The sequence below is a fragment of the Neoarius graeffei genome, chromosome 10 (assembly GCF_027579695.1).
Source record: "Neoarius graeffei isolate fNeoGra1 chromosome 10, fNeoGra1.pri, whole genome shotgun sequence".
Lineage (NCBI taxonomy): Eukaryota > Metazoa > Chordata > Actinopteri > Siluriformes > Ariidae > Neoarius > Neoarius graeffei.
Genome location: NC_083578.1, coordinates 61,216,658 through 61,238,813, shown reverse-complemented (window position 1 = coordinate 61,238,813; position 22,156 = coordinate 61,216,658). Strand labels below are relative to the sequence as shown.

The 22,156-nt window shown below is 41.6% G+C and overlaps 1 protein-coding gene across 1 annotated transcript in view; it reads left to right on the top strand.

Annotated features, from left to right (window-relative positions):
* Positions 1-11,928, top strand: part of LOC132892552 (pepsin A-like) — a 34,672-nt gene extending 22,744 nt beyond the window's left edge. The window contains exons 7-9 of the mRNA XM_060930834.1: positions 11,204-11,348; positions 11,507-11,605; positions 11,794-11,928. Of these exons, the coding sequence (XP_060786817.1) occupies positions 11,204-11,348; positions 11,507-11,605; positions 11,794-11,928 (379 nt within the window). The remainder of the gene's footprint in view (positions 1-11,203; positions 11,349-11,506; positions 11,606-11,793) is intronic.
* Positions 11,929-22,156: the final 10,228 nt, after the last annotated feature.

The following is a 22,156-nucleotide window of genomic DNA, read 5'->3' as shown; positions in this document are numbered from 1 at the left end:
CATAAAATATTTATATCTACATTAATTTTTGTACTAACTTTGTGCAAGAGTGTCACACCTGCGCATCTTGGCATGTGCATCAGATAGACTCTTGGGTGCACTCCGGACAGTGTGTGTGCCAAATGGACTCTTGCACTGTAAACGACTCGCACCTGTACAGGATTAAGGCGCAATCAGCATGCCTATATAAAAACTATGAAAACACACTTACTTTGCAAAGTATTGAGTTGCATTGCTGACACATTACCGAGCCTTATTTCCTTGTTTGGTTTCCTGATCCCTGATTTCCTGTTTATCGTATTTGGTTCTGCCTAGTCTATGATAGTCTGTTTGTGCCTCGCTCAACCTATTGCCTATTTCACTGTTTTATGATTTTGCCTGTCGTCCTGGATTGTTTATCTGTCTTCACTTGTATTAATAAACACACCTTCTGCACTTACATCTGTCTCCCAATCATCTCTGACAGAATACATCACACTCCCTGATCAAGAGAATGCATATTCACCTGTTCATACATCATGTTCAGGAACAAGCTAATGTTAATGGCACTGAAACAGCCACTGTCAAATGGTGCAGTTGGAGTCTTGTTCTCAGACTCCACTTGGATCAATAGTGGACTTGACGGACTCGACTTGAAATTTTTTTTTAATGACTTGGATTTGACTCAGACTTGAACACTGGGGACTTGAGACTGGACTCTGACTCAAGGTTTATTGTTTAGTTACAACACTAGCAGATACTGGTAACCAGTTTTGGTCTTTGGGAAGGAACTGACACAGTCAACTATGACATGCTCGAAGGATTCACCAATTACTGGGATCAGGTGTAATGGAGCAAGAGGAATAACCTGGTTTGGTTTTCCAGTTATTTGGCAAACACAACAAGACCGACAAAACTTGGCAACATCGGATTTTAACCCTGGCCAAAAAAGTACTGAAGGACCTGATGGTATTTTTTTTTGTTTAATTCTTAAATGCCTGTACAGTCTGTGATCGTGGGCCAAACACACTTGGAAACAGAACTCCTTTGGCACAACTACCTGAGTAACCACATCACAGTCCATTCCAGATACCGGGAGCCATTTCCACATCAAAATGCCATCATCAAACAAGTACGTCACGGGCTGTATAACGTTTCCCTGTTTCTGAGCAGCCGACAGACATGTGGCTATTGAGCTATCAGATTGCTGCACCTCGAAAAGCTGATCTTTATTTATTGCTAAGCACAAATCTGCTTCATCTGGTAACACATCAACAGAAACAAGCAAAATTTTTAATTCAGAAGAAGGGCTGTCCAAGTCATCAGATGGAACAAAAGAATCAGAAAGATCCACTAAATCACCAAGCTTATGAGCCTGGGCATGTGTCACGACGCATGCTGGAAAAACAGAAGGTGAGTCAAGCATAACGGGGGCAACGCACACACATGTGCAGTAGGAGTTTCTATTACATTGGGAATAGCAGGAAACATTTTTTCACCAGCCAAGTCATTCCTGAGAATGAGCTCAACACCTGCAACAGGCAGCTGATCTCGTACAGCAACTCGCAGTGTGTCAGACACCAAAGGGGAGGAGAGTGTAACTGTGTGAAGTGACGCATAAAACACTTAGTTTAATTCCCCACACCAATACGTCCGAACCACAGTATGATTGGGTGAAAAAAGGCACAATGCCACATCGAGCCACAGAATACTTTGTGCCGGTATCTCTCAGAATAGTAATCAGACCCTGGTCCACCTCACTGCCAGTCAGAGAAAAGAAACTGTGCAAAATGAAAGGCTTAAGCTCATCATCAATTTTTCATAATGGCAATTCATCTGTCAAAATTTCCTGCTGGCTAGAGATTGACTCACACTGAATTAGTCCTACGGCAGATGGACCTTGGCTCTTAGACTGTTTCTTTTTTAAGATGGAACAGGCCACAATGAGGTAACCAGGTTTGCGACAATAAAAACACATGGTTTTCACCAGCTGCAGAGGACATGCACAAGGAGAATTTAGGTGATGGAATGGTTGTATTCGAAGCAGGTACTGAGGATCGACAACATACAGAAGACAAAAAAAGTTCTTGTGTGTTAAAGCAAACTCATCTGCAAAGACAGCAGCTTCGGCAAGAAATGCAACCTTTTGCTCATTCAAATAAAGTACAATACACTCCAGCAGAAACTTTTTAAATTCTTCCAAGTGTAGGTATCATGCCGCCATCTTGTGTCAGAACTACAATTCCCAGGCAACTTCCGTGTGACCCATGTCACGCGTGGGCGGGATCATCTACGTCAGTCCAACATGCACGCATAAATCCAAGCGGAAGCTCTTCCATCTTTGTCTCTCACGTCTGGCTTCCGATGAATCTGGACGTATAAAGAGGCGCTCTCCACCCAAAAAGACGTCTTCTTTCTTGCAAGATCCATCACTCAGCGCGATTTTTCTTTCTTACCCTTGGCAAAGGTAAACTCTAGAGTCGCGCGATCTTTAAACTCAACCTGAGTTACAACCGGTTTACTTGCATTAGAAGTGACGTCACGACTGCAGCCCAGGCAGTTAAAAGTTAAGAAGCGATTGAATCCTTTTTAACTCAAAAGCGCTGTGCATCTTATTCCGATCAGAGACTTTTCCTCACGAACGCTGAGGTTCGGACCAAGAATCCTCTGCTTTCCACGGGACCCACCCAAGTGCTCCGCTGGACCCGAAAGTTTCTACGCCTCCATCACGAGCGGCTCACGTGCTCCCACGGCGAGGCCTGAAACTACACCGGCGAATAGTAGTTCATATTTTGCTAGGATTAAGTAAGATTTTGGCATTTGGGCATAATTAGGATAGTCTTAGGAATTTGCTTTTATTTGAAATAGTGTGAATTTAAACCCAGGTTTATTCATTACACTATTAGACACGGAGCGTGTTTTATTTTGGTTCTATGTTCTCTCAAGTGTTTAATAGATAGGCTGCGCATGCTTCTCTCTCTCTCTCTCTCTTATTCTGACTAACACTAATTTCTTTATCATACATTTTGACCTTATCAAGGTTTCAGTGAGTTTGGTAATGTTGAGTGTGGAATCTTTTGTTACTGAGAGAACACGTGCTCACCAGGCCTGATACACTTTAGATAGCTTCCCTTTGTCTTTAGCAACACGTGCTCAGTAGGCCTCACCAGGCCTAACAAACACACTTTAGCTAGGCCATAGGGCCTTTAGCAAACTCACACTAGCAACACAAAGCTAAACACAGAGCTAATCCTTTGTTCTGTTTAGATAACATTCTTTTGTTTAGCTACCAACAAGCTAGGCCTCCACCACGTGTAGTTAGCTACACGGGGCTAAACACATGGTCAAGTCCTACACACACACACACCCCTACCTCACTGCTTGTATATATTGATTTATTATTTTATCTTTTTATCTTTGTATAATTTCATTTATTAAACAAACTGTGTTTATTTGTGTGAACAACAATATCTGAAGTCCCCAATCTTCTCAAAGAATTCAAAAAGGGTGCATATGTTATGTAATATGGTTAGTGATCGTAATAATTTGGAAATATACCATAATTTAGCTGTTTGGTAATTTATTATTAAGCACCAGGATTAATGGTATGATTCACTAAACGATTCATTGAATGATTCACTAAATGATTCATTGAACGATTCACTAAATGAATCACTAAATGATTCATTGAATGATTCACTAAATGATTCACTAAACGATTCACTGAATGATTCACTTCAAATGAGACTGATTCTATGGTATGATTCAATTCAAACGAGTCAAATTAAACGATTCAATGGGATTGATTCATTTTAATTATTAACCTTCAAAATTTAATGAGACTGATTTAACAAGATTGATCACTTAATATCAATAATTAACTGATTGCACCCACAGTTAAATTGGTGCCCCGTGTGAGGAAGATTGGTTTGTTGACTTCTGGGATATTGTTCAACAACAAATAAACTATAAGTTGATTCAGCAACTGCTAAGGTATATCCCCAGGTGTGTTAAAACGGTTAACAGTAGTGTGATAACCATATCACCAATACTCATAACCTATTCAACTTAGGATAAGAGAGCATTTCCAAATAAACCTTATTAATTAATTACATAGTTAATTAATGATTAAATTAATAATTAACTTGATTAATTATCTAGTATCCAGCCTAAGTAAAATGGCATCCCCTCGTGTCTCAAAAATGGAAGACAACGCTTAAGATGTGTCTCTCCTTGAGGTCATCGCAGACCTCATTCACTGCTCTGCCTCCGAAAAGGCAAACATTAAGTACACGAGTGAGTGTGAATACCAAAACAACTTAGATAACTCAAACAAATATATGAGAGATCCAAAAAGAACAACTTTTAGTGTCCAAGCGGCACTAGGTAAGCTATTCCTATCATACTTCCAAGATGCTGATTCAGAAATCAGATGCCTCCATGGAGAGGTTGAAAGGCTGACCACCAGCAACGCCAAGCTGACAGCCGATAATAATGATTTACATAGGGAGTGTGAGCTCTTGAAGACCTCCCTTGATGATTGCACCGAACGGCTAGAGAAAGCCGAAATGGTTGCTAAGAGGGCTGCCCAGGAGCAGACCCCCCAAGAGCAGCGCGAGGGGCGTGAAAGACCCCCAACAATGCGCCAAAGCTCAGAGCGGGAAGAGGCGTCCGAACCGGACACCGTAAATGATCTGGTCGAGAACCAGACATCCTGCCAAACTCCATCAACTCGCTACACGAGTCCATCGTCGTCTAGCCAGGATGGAGCCGCCCTGCGCTCATCCCGAGCCCAGGCCCGTAGCACACCTAGGTCAGTGCGCTTCAGTGTCCCTGATCAATCTTCAGATGAATTAGACCACGCATCTCGTGCGAAGCGGGAGCGATTCCAGAGTAGCTCAGACAGTGAGTACTCAGGAGAGCAAAAGGAGTCGCGTAAGGACGCGCACCAAGCCCTCCGCCTACGGCAAATTGACCTACTTGCCCAAGATGTCGAACAATTCGATCCCGACAATCAAAGAACTAATGTAAATAACTATTTACGAGAAATTGATCGATGCCTGATGGACCTGCCGAACGCCACAACACGTGAAAAACTGAGACTAATCTGGAAGACCTCCAGTAGTAGCGTTCGTGCCTTTTTAGAGACACTACCCCCAAACATTCGCGATAGTTATTCGAAACTTCGCAATTACATGAGGGAAGAATATGCGCCATACACGGACGAAACCTCCGCGATATTGTGTGCATTACAAATCAAACAGAAACGGTCTGAGGCGCCTCGTGAATATTACAGACGGCTACGTACTGCCTATTTCCAAGGTGGTAGCGCACCAGGGTTGGAAGAAGATAGAGGTTTCATATCTCTCTTCTTACATAACCTCCACCCAAGCGTGCGGACCCATGTCACACTGACGTGTCGACAAGGTCGCTATTCGATGAGGGAAATTAGGCGACTAGCCCAAATGACCTGGGAGACCGTCAAAACCGCAAACGGAAATGATGAACCCAGAGTCCTTAGGCTCCAGGATGCAAATGGGCCTCCGCTAACCTTAGAAGGAGGTGAAGCTCCAAAAGGGGGACCCACCTGGAAAAATTCCGGTCTAGCCCGATCCTTGCCGAGCCATCACAAGGGTGAGTGGAAAAATCGACAAGGTAAGGCCAGGAGGGACCGAGGGCGAGTCCACAGTGACGATGGCAATCGCCCATCACGTGAAAAGGGTCGTAGGGAACAAAACGGTTGGCAGCAAAACCGTCATCCCCGCTCTGACCAGAAACGGCAGAAGCGTTCCGACCGTAGCTCTAAATGTAAGGGTAGAGACGACCAACACAGTGACTCAGACCAACCTGGTGAGTTCCCCTCAGAGCTGGACTCTTTAAAAGCCCAGTTGGCTGAGATTAAAGAACTGTTACAGGAGACGTCAGACCCCTCAACAGATAAAACAAAAGAGCCCAAGAAAAATGGCAAAAAGCTATTTGCTGGCATGACTAGGCCAGGAACCATGGGTATATCTCGTGAAAGGGGCAGGAGATCCCTCTGAAACAGCAGGCGAGGGTCAGGATGTAGGGCCCCCCCCCCGGTGGTGAAGGCAAACACAAAACGCACCTCTCATGTGCGCTAAAGTCTTCACCACCATTTCTCAGACACACGGCTCTCACAAGGCGACCCAATCCCAACCAAGCCCTGCGACATAAACTTAGTCAGCTTCACACAAAACCCCACAGTCGTTGGATCCCACAAAATATGCACAAAACCGTTGTGACGAGATTAGTGCGAACACCGATCAACCGAGTGCCACGCAAGATCAAATTTCTGATGAACTTCAGTTCATGTCTTTGCGCACCGAGTCCGGTGTCGAAACACCCGACATCACGATTCCCCCTAGTGGCCACAACTCTTTGAAAAACCTCCCTCTATCCATCGACTCAGAAACAGACACCCATTTCACCACTGGTGTAATGGCTGCGCTGTGGAACATGTTAGGTGTCGAGGCGAAATTCCATATCGCGTACCACCCTCAATTCTCTGGTCAGGCTGAACGAGCCATTCAAACCGTTGTGAACATGCTGCGAAAGTATATCACAAACCATGGTAAAATTTGGGACGTGAAACTTCCCTTGGTGCTAAGGGCCATTCGGTCCACCCCTCATTGTGCCACTGAAGTCACACCCTTTGGGATGATGACTGGGCGAGAGTCGGTTCTTCCCCCGCATCTCCTATACAAACCAGAGGCCATGAGCGTCGCGATTGCATACACCGCACATCATGTCGCCGACCTACGACGCCACCTACAGTCAACCGTTACAGGTGCCCAAAAGAATCTCAATTCGAGAGTAGGAGGACACAAAGCCTACTACGCCCGAATCTCAGAGAAGTTCCTACCACCCTGGTCGAGACCTTTCGATCGTGGGAAAACCGTTCCCCGTCGCGTATCACATTAGGATATCTAGGCCTAATCAAACGCTTTCATATCGATTTCCATGATAATCGAATCAAACCTTTTGAACAGTCCTCACTCCAAAAGGGGGTGGACGACAGCTAGGCCCATCATGTCCACCTAGCTTGTACGCATCACTCAACTATAAGCGTACACTAACATTCCCGGTCAGACTTCACCAACCCAATGAAGTAATAACCCTTCAGTATAACATGGTAGATAAATACTAAAATCCGCTATTATTACTAGTGTGTATTCATCGCAAATACACCTGGCATATAGTCTTGGCAGTGCTATCCTCACTTTTGTGAATCCACAAAACTTTGAGATGTGCACCTTCACTAAAGACATCCACTGGGTCTGCCCAGGCAACCCATACATAACACTACACGCCTAGCTAGATAAGATGGTCTGTGTCCCCGACAGCTAGCCGCAGTAGCGCACGCTTTCTAGCCAGACCACCCACTGCTATCACCTTCCCAGAAGATTAGGTTTGCCAACCCAAACACTAATACTTCTTTCCTTCCTTCATTTCTTCTCTTTTTCTTTTTTTATGCATAGGAAATTAAATGCTACATGTTTCATGTTCAATGTTTAATTTTTTTTTTTGATGTGGTTTTGATCTAGTTAGTTAGTGATTATATGCCCAAAATGCCCATAGTGATATGCCCAAAATGCCTCTGTCTCCAACTGTCTTACTGGAACTCACAAGTTTACACAGTCTTCGCAGGACACTATGAACTGCACAGGACAAGTCTACCTCAAGGACTATGGACACGGCGATGATACGATACGGTGCTCTCAGTGCTACGACTCCGTCATACCCCTGAGACCAAAAGGGGGACTGTAGGTATCATGCCGCCATCTTGTGTCAGAACTACAATTCCCAGGCAACTTCCGTGTGACCCATGTCACGCGTGGGCGGGATCATCTACGTCAGTCCAACATGCACACATAAATCCAAGCGGAAGCTCTTCCATCTTTGTCTCTCACGTCTGGCTTCCGATGAATCTGGACGTATAAAGAGGCGCTCTCCACCCAAAAATACGTCTTCTTTCTTGCAAGATCCATCACTCAGCGCGATTTTTCTTTCTTACCCTTGGCAAAGGTAAACTCTAGAGTCGCGCGATCTTTAAACTCAACCTGAGTTACAACCGGTTTACTTGCATTAGAAGTGACGTCACGACTGCAGCCCAGGCAGTTAAAAGTTAAGAAGCGATTGAATCCTTTTTAACTCAAAAGCGCTGTGCATCTTATTCTGATCAGAGACTTTTCCTCACGAACGCTGAGGTTCGGACCAAGAATCCTCTGCTTTCCACGGGACCCACCCAAGTGCTCCGCTGGACCCGAAAGTTTCTACGCCTCCATCACGAGCGGCTCACGTGCTCCCACGGCGAGGCCTGAAACTACACCGGCGAATAGTTCTTCATATTTTGCTAAAGGCAGGATTAAGTAAGATTTTGGCATTTGGGCATAATTAGGATAGTCTTAGGAATTTGCTTTTATTTGAAATAGTGTGAATTTAAACCCAGGTTTATTCATTACACTATTAGACACGGAGCGTGTTTTATTTTGGTTCTATGTTCTCTCAAGTGTTTAATAGATAGGCTGCGCATGCTTCTCTCTCTCTCTCTCTCTCTCTCTCTCTTATTCTGACTAACACTAATTTCTTTATCATACATTTTGACCTTATCAAGGTTTCAGTGAGTTTGGTAATGTTGAGTGTGGAATCTTTTGTTACTGAGAGAACACGTGCTCACCAGGCCTGATACACTTTAGATAGCTTCCCTTTGTCTTTAGCAACACGTGCTCAGTAGGCCTCACCAGGCCTAACAAACACACTTTAGCTAGGCCATAGGGCCTTTAGCAAACTCACACTAGCAACACAAAGCTAAACACAGAGCTAATCCTTTGTTCTGTTTAGATAACATTCTTTTGTTTAGCTACCAACAAGCTAGGCCTCCACCACGTGTAGTTAGCTACACGGGGCTAAACACATGGTCAAGTCCTACACACACACACACACACACACCCCTACCTCACTGCTTGTATATATTGATTTATTATTTTATCTTTTTATCTTTGTATAATAAATTCATTTATTAAACAAACTGTGTTTATTTGTGTGAACAACAATATCTGAAGTCCCCAATCTTCTCAAAGAATTCAAAAAGGGTGCATATGTTATGTAATATGGTAAGTGATCGTAATAATTTGGAAATATACCATAATTTAGCTGTTTGGTAATTTATTATTAAGCACCAGGATTAATGGTATGATTCACTAAACGATTCATTGAATGATTCACTAAATGATTCACTGAACGATTCACTAAATGATTCATTGAACGATTCACTAAATGATTCACTGAATGATTCACTTCAAATGAGACTGATTCTATGGTATGATTCAATTCAAACGAGTCAAATTAAACGATTCAATGGGATTGATTCATTTTAATTATTAACCTTCAAAATTTAATGAGACTGATTTAACAAGATTGATCACTTAATATCAATAATTAACTGATTGCACCCACACAAGAGTACAAGCTCTCGCAGCTGCGCAAACTCCATGATTTTAGTGGCGCAACACCATTTATCAAATAGCACACTTTTGTCATGTGCAAACATAAACAGGAGAAAACAGAGTGCAACAAAAAGGGCTTCTCACCCCTAGAGTTACTTGGACTGCTTTTAGGGAAGTATTTACACTGGTTACAACTCAAACACTTTAATCAGTTAACAACACAAGGCACAATCCTGTTGGGAATCAGGAGAAAGCGAAGTACATCCATTTTCTCTAGAAAGTTTTCTAAAGCAAGTGCAATCAACCATTGTCCAATCAGCTGCCGCCACCTAAAACTGAAAATCCTGAAAGGAAAGTTACAGGAACAGATGAAAGGCACCTCCTTAGGCAAGGAGGGAGAACAGCAACAACAAAAAGAAATCAATAATAGTACACATTATGACCCAGGGTCAGAACATTTGTTCCTGACTTTGGACTGCTTTCAACTTGTTTTTTGGATTTTCCTCTGGAATTATTTGCTCTGTTCAAGGATTTTTGTGTTAGTGGAATTTTTATTTCATCTCTCATCTCATTATCTCTAGCCGCTTTATCCTTCTACAGGGTCGCAGGCAAGCTGGAGCCTATCCCAGCTGACTACGGGCGAAAGGCGGGGTACACCCTGGACAAGTCGCCAGGTCATCACAGGGCTGACACATAGACACAAACAACCATTCACACTCACATTCACACCTACGGTCAATTTAGAGTCACCAGTTAACCTAACCTGCATGTCTTTGGACTGTGGGAGAAACCGGAGCACCCGGAGGAAACCCACGCGGACACGGGGAGAACATGCAAACTCCACACAGAAAGGCCCTCGCCGGCCCCGGGGCTCGAACCCAGGACCTTCTTGCTGTGAGGCGACAGCGCTAACCACTACACCACCGTGCCGCCCGGAATTTTTATTTTATTTTTTTAATTATTATTTATTTTTTTGTAGTGGGATCGTCTGAGCTGTTTGATGTGTTATTAAACCTAACTTTGGAACTTTGTCTCTGTATTTGGGTCCAGTTAGCCCTGTGGTTAACTCACAGATTTTGTAATCAAGTGGCCTGGGTTCAGTCCCTGGCCTCACATGTTGGCTTATACAAGTATTGACACTGAGGTATTGTTCCTGGTGTGGTGACATGAAAGAATGTTTTCTGAACATTATTTTTGTTTTTGGAAAGTTTTGTTTCAAGAATTTTCAATTTCAAATTGTTTTCCCCCCAACATACAGTAATGTTTATAGTGTTTAAATGTGTGTAGATGCAGCATTATTACCATGTTATATTTTGTCTAAATAAGAGCAATTAAACAATTAGTTGTTCAAATAAACTTGTAAAGCAAACCATTATTAAAGCAGGAATGTTATTTTGGAAATTTTACAACCTAAAAGTCTTAGAACATTTTGAATACTTATACTGTCATGCTCTGTTATAGCTTGCATAAGGTGAAACATTTAAACACTACAGATACAAAACCACATGAAAAATCAAATACACTTTGAGCTCACTGTACACCTTTCTCCATTTCATACATTTATGCATTATGTATATATACATGAGCTGTAATAAACAGCCTTCTTCTTCTTCTTCTTCTTCTTCTTCTTCTTCTTCTTCTTCTTCTTCTTCTCAGTAACACAGTAGCACAATTGCCAGTCATTTCAGATGCTTAAAAAAATGCTCATCACAATTACACTGATATCACTTACAATAATTTATTTTTAATGTTTGCAGTGTATCTATCAATGGGCAGGCTGTTGCATGCTGTGGAGGATGTCAGGCTGTTGTTGACACTGGCACTTCCATGATTGTTGGCCCAACATCAGACATCAACAACATTAATGCTTGGATGGGCGCCACAGTAAACCAATATGGAGATGTGAGTTAATGTTTAAAAAACATGATTAAAGTCAAAACAAATTTATAATTCTGCCTAGGTAAATATTGATTGATTGATTGATTGATTGATTGATTGATTGATTGATTGATTGATTGATTGATTGATTGATTAAAAACTTTGTCACACTTTCCTTGCAGTATAATGTGAACTGTAACAACATCCAGAGCATGCCTTCAGTTACCTTCACCCTTAATGGCTACTCCTTCACCATCCCTCCTTCATCCTACGTCAGTCAGGTAAATTTAGACAAATTTCTCTTTCATGTCATCAGCATATTTAAGTCAACCTTTTCAAATTTCACAGTTGGACATTTTAAACCTCAAAATAATATATATATTTTTTAAACATAGCACATTATAAACACAAGTGACAAAGAATGCAATTTAAATGTTATATTTACTATTTCATTTTTCCCCCCCTCAAGAACTCTTATGGCTGCATGACAGGTTTCAGTGGCAGTAATGACTTTCTATGGATTTTGGGTGATGTTTTCATCCGAAACTACTACACCATCTTTAACAGGCAGACCAACAGTGTTGGCTTGGCTCAGCTTGCTTAAAAGAGTGGAAAATGTAATTTTTCAAACTCTGTATGATTTATTGATCAATATACCTGAAATGAAAATCAATAAAGTGTACACTCACTGGCCTCTTTAATAGGAACCTGTTCTTGATTCTAAGCTTCCTGTTCTTGGCTGGCAACCCAGTGGAACACAATGTGGTCTTCTGCTGTCTGTTTTTCTGCTCACCATGGTTATAAAGAGTTGCTATGAGTTGCTATATCGTTCCTGGCAGCTTGAACCAATCTAGCCATTTTCCTCTGACTTCTCAACAACAAGGCATTTCCACCCACAGAACTGTCACTCACTCAATGTTTTTTGTTTTTCGCATCTGGCACCAACACCCATGCCACAGGGAAAATCACAGAGATCACAATTTTTCCCATTCTGATGTTTGAAGTGAATATTAACTGAAGCTCTTAATTTGTTTCTGCATGATTTTATGCACTGTGCTACTGTCAAGGGATTGGCTGATTAAATAAATCCTTCATCATTAAATATAATTAAAGTAGATCATGTATTTAATTGTATGTACACAAAACTTTAAAAAGTATGAAAACATTTACATCTGTTTTTATATGAAACACATTTACATAAATTCTGAGTTGACACCATTAAAGATTGTCATGAAAGCAATACAACCATTAAAGCAATACAATTACAACATGAAAGTACTAAGTATTAATAGACATTTTTTCCAGCATGAAACTACATACCTGTTCAGTTCATTTTCCTCTAATGACCATGAAACTCATCTTTTAAAATCATATGTTTTTAATAATATGGTCAGATCATTTTGCCAATATGGAAACAAGGTAAAATAGAAGTGTTGTACATAAGTAAGGTGATCAGATGTCCTCTTTTTCAGGATTAACATATGATTCCAATGTGGATTTAGTTAAAGTTAATAAAAATAATTTTATAATTACTATGGAAATAAACTTAAGCTGCAACAATCCCATGAATTTCTATTTGCTCCATGCAGCTTGTGGACAACATCACTCACTGTGCATAATGTATACCAGACAAAGATTAAAAAAATAAATAAATAAATAAAAAATTTTTAAAGTGGGGGGTGGGGTTAGGAGGACACGATTAGATTAGATTCAACTTTATTGTCATTGCACATGTCACAGGTACAAGGCAACGAAATGCCGATTGCATCCAACCAGAAGTGCATTGTAGTAAATAACGTGTAATATACAAATATAAATGTACAGGAATTACAGGGTATGTAATGGTATAATGATATGATAGATATTTACAGTATGTACAAATGTGCAATATGAGTGCAATGGTATGATATAGATATTTGCAGTATATACAAAACGGTATGAATAAACAGTAGTGCAAATGGTGATAGTGGGGTAATAGTGCACTGAAGTCAGTTCAAGTCAATTCAGTTTGGGGGGGTTGGTGTGTGTGTGTTTAGGGGGGAACCATGGGGGGGGGGGGAGTTCAGCAGTGAGACAGCTGAAGGAAAAAAAACTGTTCCTGAACCTAGTGGTTTTGGTCTGAAGGCTCCTGTAGCGCCTTCCAGAGGGCAGGAGAGTGAAAAGTTTGTGTGCTGGGTGGCAGGAGTTTTTGTTGATGTTTATGGCTCTCCTGAGACATTGCTTCCTGTAGATGTCTTCAGTAGCAGGAAGTGAGGCTCCCAGGACACACTGGGCAATTTTCACCACCCTCTGTGGTGCCTTCTGGTCCGAGACAGAGCAGTTCCCATACCAGACTCTCATACAGTTGGTTAGGATGCTCTCAATGGTACAGCGGTAGAAGTTCACCAGCATGTCTGAAGAGAGGTGGTTTTTCTTCAGAGTTCTCAAGAAAAAGAGATGCTGGTGAGCCTTCTTAACCAGGTTGGAGTAGTTGGTTGTCCAGGTGAGGTCCTGCAAGATGTGGATCCCCAGGAATTTGAAGCTGGTCACACGCTCCACTGCTGCACCATTGATGTGAATGGGTGTGTGTGTGTCAGCATTCCTTCTGAAGTCCATGATGAGCTCCTTGGTCTTACTGGTATTGAGCAGCAGGTTGTTCTTGCTGCACCACACAGCCAGGCAGTCCACCTCCTTCCTGTAGGCTGACTCATCATTGTCCTTGATGAGGCCTATCACTGTGGTGTCATCCGTAAACTTGATGATGGTGTTAGTGTAATGCACAGGTCTGTGGTCATGAGTAAAAAGGGAGTAAAGGAACAGGCTCATCACACAGCCTTGAGGTATGCCGGTGTTTAGGATGAGGGTGGAGGAGCAGTGATAGTCTAAACGAACATGTTGGGGCCTGTTTGTTAGAAAATCCAACAACCAGCTGCAGATGGAAGCACTGATGCCCAGATCTGTGAGATTAGTGATGAGCTTAGAGGGGATGACAGTGTTAAATGCTGAACTGAAGTCTATGAACAGCATTCTGGCATATGTGTTGCACCACATGCAATACCCTCCCATGTTAAACAGTTGTGACAATGTGATCCAGGAAGTTGTGAATATTTTCCAGTTCTACATCACATCAAACAAAATCAAACAGCTTAAAATATCACATTTTCTGTGAAAGGAAATCCCATAACAACAGTGACTTTCTATTTCACCAAGTCATCCCATGTGGAACAATGACACATATGGACTGAAAAGGAAAATGTGGTTTTGTTGAGCAGGTTACCTTTAAGATGAGATATATTGGGGAGCAGAAATTTATTGTAAACCTACGTATGAGGGGTTTGTTTAAGTGATGCTTGTGCTGTAGTTTAAAAGGATGGAACTGGCCACACTAAATACAAAAGAAAGATGCAAGCAAGATTTCCAGACAAGATTTAAATAATAAATAGCCTACAGTTAGCCTTCAAAGTCAATGCAGCCACAGAGAAGCTGACTGTGCACCAGGAAATTTAACAAAAACTAAGATTAAAAAAGATGGCATGATTCAGTCTTAAATCCATTGCAATTAACATAGCTTTAAATATTTGCATTATTTATCCTGAGGTCTCTTGAGCAGTCTGTGATTGAAGCTCCCAGTAACTTGCAGGGGTAGAAAGCTATTGCTGTTAAATTGTTCCTAAGGGTTCCTAAAAAATGTTCAAAAATTTCCTGATTTTGAAATGTGATATAATTGATGGAGCATACTAATTCATCCCCATAAATTCAACATACATATATTCTTCCAAACGCATCTAAATAGATGAATTACCAGCTTTCAATCAGTAATTTCTAGTTGTAACATCTATTTGGCTACCAGCATGAAAACCGCCTGTGACAATTATTTTCATTATGGAATTTTACCGCCTTTGTGTATTATATTATTAAATATAACACCTAGAGCAGTGGCTACAATTATCGACAGTCCATAATTATTGACACCTTTTCAGATTTACCAATAAAAAACAATTTTACAAAGGTGAGTTTCAATTACAACAGTTATCCTTGGTTATTCAACCGGAAGTCTCCCCTTGCCCTTTAATCTTGTAGTCTGATGACACAGCTCATTACCTGAGATCGAATTTTTTTTTTTTAGCACATTCAGCAATTTGAGGAAAACCCGGATGTTATCATTGCAGGTAAGCATGGTGGAAAGATCATGGACATGTTTTTACTTATCAAATTCACTGATATTTCATGATATCCTTGTCGAAACCTACTTTGTCTCTTATTCTTTCATTTGACAGTTGCCATTTTGTATCTAAACATACGTTGGAGAAATCATGTGAGTTGTTGATAATAGTGATCTCTTTCACTGATGTCCACCATTATTGATACCCTGTGGAATTAAGTGACATTTACAACTGTTATGTATCAATCTTTGTATAACATTGTTGAAGTAGATGAAGTACTTTAAAAAATAAAAGTGTTGTGATCTATAATATTTTTTTCTGATTCATAACAATGTAATGCTTATAGAGTATTTGGAATCCTATTGCAGTAGGAAATCGATTCAGAATATATATATATTTGCAGTTTGTTGTAACTATCTACCACATATTACAATATCAGTCGACATTTTATATTTTTAGATGTAAAAATATAATGTTTGGATCGAGGAATGGCATGCGACCTTTGACCTGGATATTCATGTGGTTACATGTCAACTGCCTGTTGACATTTACTGGTAAACTATCCATCCATCCATTATCTGTATCTACTTATCCTGTTCTACAGAGTCTCAGGCAAGCTGGAGTCTATCCCAGCTGACTATGAGCGAGAGGTGGGGTACACCCTGGACAAGTCGCTAGGTTATTGCAGGGCTGACACAGAGACAAACAACCATTCACACTCACATTCACACCTATGGTCAATTTAGAGTCACCAATTAACCTAACCTGCATGTCTTTGGACTGTGGGGGAAACCGGAGCACCCGGAGGAAACCCACACAGACACGGGGAGAACATGCAAACTCCACACAGAAAGGCCCTCGCCAGCCGCTGGGCTCGAACCTAGGACCTTCTTGCTGTGAAGCAACAGTGGTAACCACTACACCACCGTACCGCCTATTGGTAAACTACAAAACTAGAAATTAATACATACGCCAACGAATGATTAACAAAATATGATCTATGAAAATGCTTAGAAAGTGGGTAGAAAATGGAACAAAAACCTTTCTGACAAAGGTTAAACATTATCAGTTCATTTGTTTAAAAGCATTAGAATTATTTCCTCATTTACGTAAGCACCAACATCAATATATAAAAAATATTTTGTACTAAATATGTTTTGTTAACTTAATACCACATACCATTTAGTTTTTTATAAATAATCATCTGGATGTCGATAATTATGGAACGGTGTCAATAACTGTGGACAAAGGTGTCAATAATTGTGGAACGGTGTCATGTCATCTGATACGCTAAGTAATCATGAATCAATTCATTTTTTTTCCAGTGGAAGTTTGAGTAATTATCCATCCATCCATTATCTGTAGCCGCTTATCCTGTTCTACAGGGTCGCAGGCAAGCTGGAGCCTATCTCAGCTGGCTATGGGCAAGAGGCGGGGTACACCCTGGACAGGTTATCATAGGGCTGACACAGAGACAAACAACCATTCACACCTACGGTCAATTTAGAGCCACCAATTAACCTAATCTGTATGTCTCTGGACTGTGGGGGAAACCGGCGCACCCAGAGGAAACCCACACAGACATGGGGAGAACATGCAAACTCCACAAAGAAAGGCCCTTTCTGGCCACTGGGCTCAAACCCAGGACCTTCTTGCTGTGAGGCGACAGTGCTAACCACTACACCACTGTGCCGCCCAGTTTGAGTAATTATTCATGCACAATTTATGAATTGAAAGTATTTTCTACTTTTGCAATGGCCAAAAGATTGTTAAAGGTCCCATGGCATGGTGGTTTGTTGATGCTTTAAACGGGCTCGTGGAGGCTTCCGGATGTTATATCCGCAGCCTTTCTCGAAATGAACCCTCGGCACGTAAATATAGCCTCCTGGGAGAAAGCCCCATTTCAGCGCTTTTCCCAGTGCGTCGTTTTGCTAATGAGAAGCAGGAGGTGGGGAAGGGTAGAGGGTGGGGGCGGGCCATGGGGGGAGGGGGAGGGGGAGGGGCTTGGCCAAGCTGCGCACACACATACTCGCTGCTATCAGCGCCTGTAGCCACGCTGTTAAGACAAAACCCCGTTCTCCTTCTGACTCCTTTCGTAAACTCAACGTGACACAGAGAACAGAGAGTGAGAGTGTTCAGAGTGGTAGTTTACGAACGTATACTGTAATACCCTAGGCTTGAACACGCACCCCATAACCAAAAAGGATAGAAGCAGCAACTACAGCAACATAGCGCTTATCCAACAGAAGACATGCATTGCGGAGTAATAGTCAAACATAAGCTCATAAGTTACAGTCAATTTCCAGACTAAACTCAGTTTAACAGAGCATGCTGCATGCTCTTTAGTTTTGTAGCGCAGATTACCTGGCTAACTGCAGGAAGCGGTTAGCTGCACAGCTAATGTAGCCATTGCTAGGCTAACGCACCGATTTTAAAACATGGCAAAACAACCAGTTATACACTTACTTGTTTGGTGTTTGTTGCTGATGCGGCAGGGATGCTTGGTACGGACCCAGGCTTCAGTGACAGTTGATGTGCAAAACCTGCCCTGTACTGTCCCAAGTTGTGGAAACATTCCTCAGGAAAATGCTTCTGACAAACATACACCATCTTAGGTAGACTCGACAGCGTATTATTGAAGTAAATAAAATTAAGCCACTGCGTCTTCAGGGGCTCTCCCGTCGGCAGTAAAAACAGACTCTTTTCTGTGTCGTCACATCCATGTACAGCGCAATTTCCATGTTTCGCTCGCTTAGGTGATGCCATGTTGTTGTGTCCTCTATGGTCTCCTCACTACAACTGGGTGGGGCAATCCATACAGTGGGTGGGAATCCAGACGGGGGGCATGGGGATCATCTCCCTTGCTGACATAGTAAAGGGAAGAGCTTATCAACCCGCCTTTTTGACGCGCCATTCTCAAATGTTGGGCATAGTTTGGTTTACACATTATGAAATTTCTAGCCACTGGGGTGACTTAAGAAGGTCAGAGGAACTCATTTTAACGTTAAAAAACCTCAGAAAGTGAAAATTTCATGCCATGGGACCTTTAAGATGTTGATAATTGTAGCTGCTGCTCTACTTAAAATATGTAAGCTTATTTTTAGAATTTCCCTTGTTTGGATGGATTTATTCTTTTTTTTGACAGTAGCCTTGCAGTTTCTAACAATATGCTTCAATCGTCAAATATATACAACAGAATTTAGTCTATAGATTTACTCAGAGGTAACAAGATCAGCTGTTAGCTACTGCTCACTTACATATCCCCCCACTCTCACTTATATCAGAATGCAAGCAATCGAAGGAATAGGACACTTATTATGAATGCTGACTTCAACAAATAATTAACCCTGAAACAAGTAAGTAAAGGGCAGTGTTCTCCCCGGGTATTTCAAATAGCATCCTGGTAAACTGTGATTTTGAAATAGCATTTTGCTTCTTGAAATGGTGTCAAAATCCGCCCTATATGTTTCATAAATACATTCAGTCAGTAAACAGGAAGTCAATGTAGGACAGGCCTGAAAATGGTATACACGGTATAGAACCCCAAGCTGAAGCTCAGTACCAAATATCAAACAGTTGTGATTTGTAGTTGCTGAGAAAAATGCTATGAAAATTTTGTAAATCCACACTATATGTTTCATAAATACATTAAGTTGGTAAACAGGAAGTCAATGTGCAACAGACCTGAAAACAGTATACATGGTATAGAATCCCAAGCTGAAGCTCGGTACTAAATTTCAAGCAGTTGTGATTTGTAGTTGCTGAGAAAAGTATTACGAAAATTTTGTAAATCCACCCTATATGTTTCGTAAATACATTCAGTCGGTAAACAGGAAGTTGATGTGCGCTAAACCTGAAAACGGTATACACAGTATAGAACCCCAAGCTGAAGTTTGGTACCAAGTGGCATGATCTGTGGTTGCTGACAAAAAGGGTGTTTCGGATGGACAGAAATACGGAGATACGGATAGACAAAGGTAAAAACCAGTATACTCCCCCTCCTTTGGAGCGGGGGTATAAAAACCTAAATAAATGAGTGGAGAAACAAAACGTTCAGATGCTTCCAGCCAGGGGAATTGAATGAGAAGATTGGCATGTAGAAAAAGGCTGAGAAGGTCTGAGTGACCTGGGTTAAAATGGAAAGAGTGACTGTTCTTCAGGTGACTGAGAATGGCAATGCAGGACATGATCAGACTGGCAGCAACAATAGTTTGTTCACAACTCCAGTAGAGAGATAACAGATTATAGTATAGGCTGTATTACATAAAGCCCTAATCACAAAGAGAAGTAGAAAATGTAAGTTCAGTGGGGGAAAACGTAGGTCTACAGAGATATGGAGGGGGGAAATCATATGGTCAGGTGATTCTTCTTTTGCCATATTCTTGACAGCTGGGCACAGTACATGTGTGGTGTAAACTCTACTATGCTGTGGAGGCATTTTACTGGCATCATTTAGGTTCACTTTTTCCCTTAGATGGAAACGCCACTGCAAATGAACACGGGTTTTTTCTCAGTTTTATCCTATGATAAAACAATTTTAACCTAAGGGGAGTGGTCTCTTCCATGAAGATAATCCTCCCATCCATAGGGCAAAAGAGCTCACTGAATGGTGTTATGCATGTAAAAATGATGTCAATTAACCCAAATGAATGCCTGTGGGAACTTTTGGACCAACATGTTTGCCACCACCATCATTAAAACAACAACTGAAGGATTATATTTTGGAAGAAAGGTGTTCAGCCTTCTAATAAAGTCACAGAGACTTGTACAATAGACTCCAAGGGACACAAAGTTTCTTGCTTCTCCTTCTTCTTGTAGTCTTTGGCACTTCCCAGAAAACTGAATACCTATCTATATCAAGACTCAGCCAACTTCAAAGACTCACATGATGGCAGAGAAAGCCAATGACCCACAGATCACCCTAATGACCTTCTAGGCTGTTAACACCGTTCACACCCGGCCTCCAGTGACCCTAACACCTACAGGATAACTGAGCGTGTCCAGGGGCATATCAAGCTTTCCAAAAGTGGGGGTGTTCTGGAATGGGGAAGCCATATCATTAGAAATCGGTTTATGGCTATATACACGCCCGGCATGTACACTGTGATGTACTGTCAATGACCGATATGGAACTTTTTCATACCCATGGTCCATGGATGCAAATGAAAGGGAGGACAGCAGAAAGCCTATAAATCCAGTTGACTCCAGCCAAGTTCTGCATTTCATGCAGAGATCTATCATGTTGGGTTTTGGTGTTGTTACTGCCAGGGCTATGTAATTATTAAGTGAAGGCAAAAAGTATTGAGTGATAATTCTAGGTACTGTTCTATAACAGAGATGTCAGTATTGCTGCCTACACTGGTATACACTGATATAAACAAAACCAAAAACTTCACATAGCCCAAGAAGTCATACACAGTGTATAGATCATACACCATCATGCATAACAGTTTGGACTGGGATCGCTTTAGATAGCAAAAGGGCGTTGATTCGACGGGGAATCAGTGGCATGTTCTTCGACCATACGCCGTCGAATCATCGTGGATCACCGGCGTTGATTCAACACCGCTTTGCTCATACGAGTTTGCGTTGAAACGACGTTGAAAAGTGGGTGGTGGCCGACAGAGAATAGACCCCCTTTCACCCTTTATTCAACTACGGATTTCGGTCGATTTATAGTTTAATTTTCGGCGATGATTCATCCAACTTTACTTCCTGTTTTATGTACAACAGGAAGGCTACAAATTAAGCAAAACAGGCTAAATTAAACTAGCTAACAATAAAGCATCGGGGCTCTTGCCTAGGATGAACACACACATGCATACTTCAACCATGAAAGTGAAACTTAATTTATATCAATGTGCGTAGGCTACGTCCTGTTTTATGTACAACAGGATATAAAAATGCATGCAACAATGCACCTCTCCTAATGTTTGTCAAGCTATCTAATGAGGCATAACTTTTAACATTTATAAGGAACAGAACACACTTGAACAAGTTCTTAGAAACATTTTATGATTTATAATTGTGGCCTATTCCTCCTGCGGCGCAGACACCTGTACATGGAAACAGAAAAACATAACCAAAATTAATTTGATGCAGCATTGATAAAGAAAGTCAGCAGTAGGCTATGGGTTTCTAATGCCGCTTTTCCACTACAAACGCGGCTGAGCCGTGCTGAGTCGGGCTGAGCGGGGCTGTTGGAGTTGCATTTCGACTACAAGCGCGCTGAACCGTGCTGGCTGGAAGTGGGTGGACACATTGGGTGGAGTTAGCGAAAGTGGGTGGACGTCACGTGATGTCGTTAAGCAGCGCAAACAGTGACATCAGTGACAGTGGCGGAACAAATCAGAGCCGGGCCGGGGGCGGGGCAAATGACCGGGCCCTTTATTAAAGCTTATCATAACATCATTTTAGGCTACAAAATGTCCGCAACTGCGGTGTTTACCAATTTCAACACTACCGGGTGCAACTATGTTATTTAGTACATCAAGTCCTTCAAACGAACATGTAACTCAGAAACAAAAAACATTAGGATACTGTACATGGCTCATAATAAAACATCAATAGCCTATACTGCGCACATTATTTGAAGGGCATACGAATGAGCGCTCAGAGGTTGCAACGGTGACAGGAAGAGTCAGAAATAAAAGGAGGGCGGTGCAAACCTCACTGAATGCACTGTGTTTA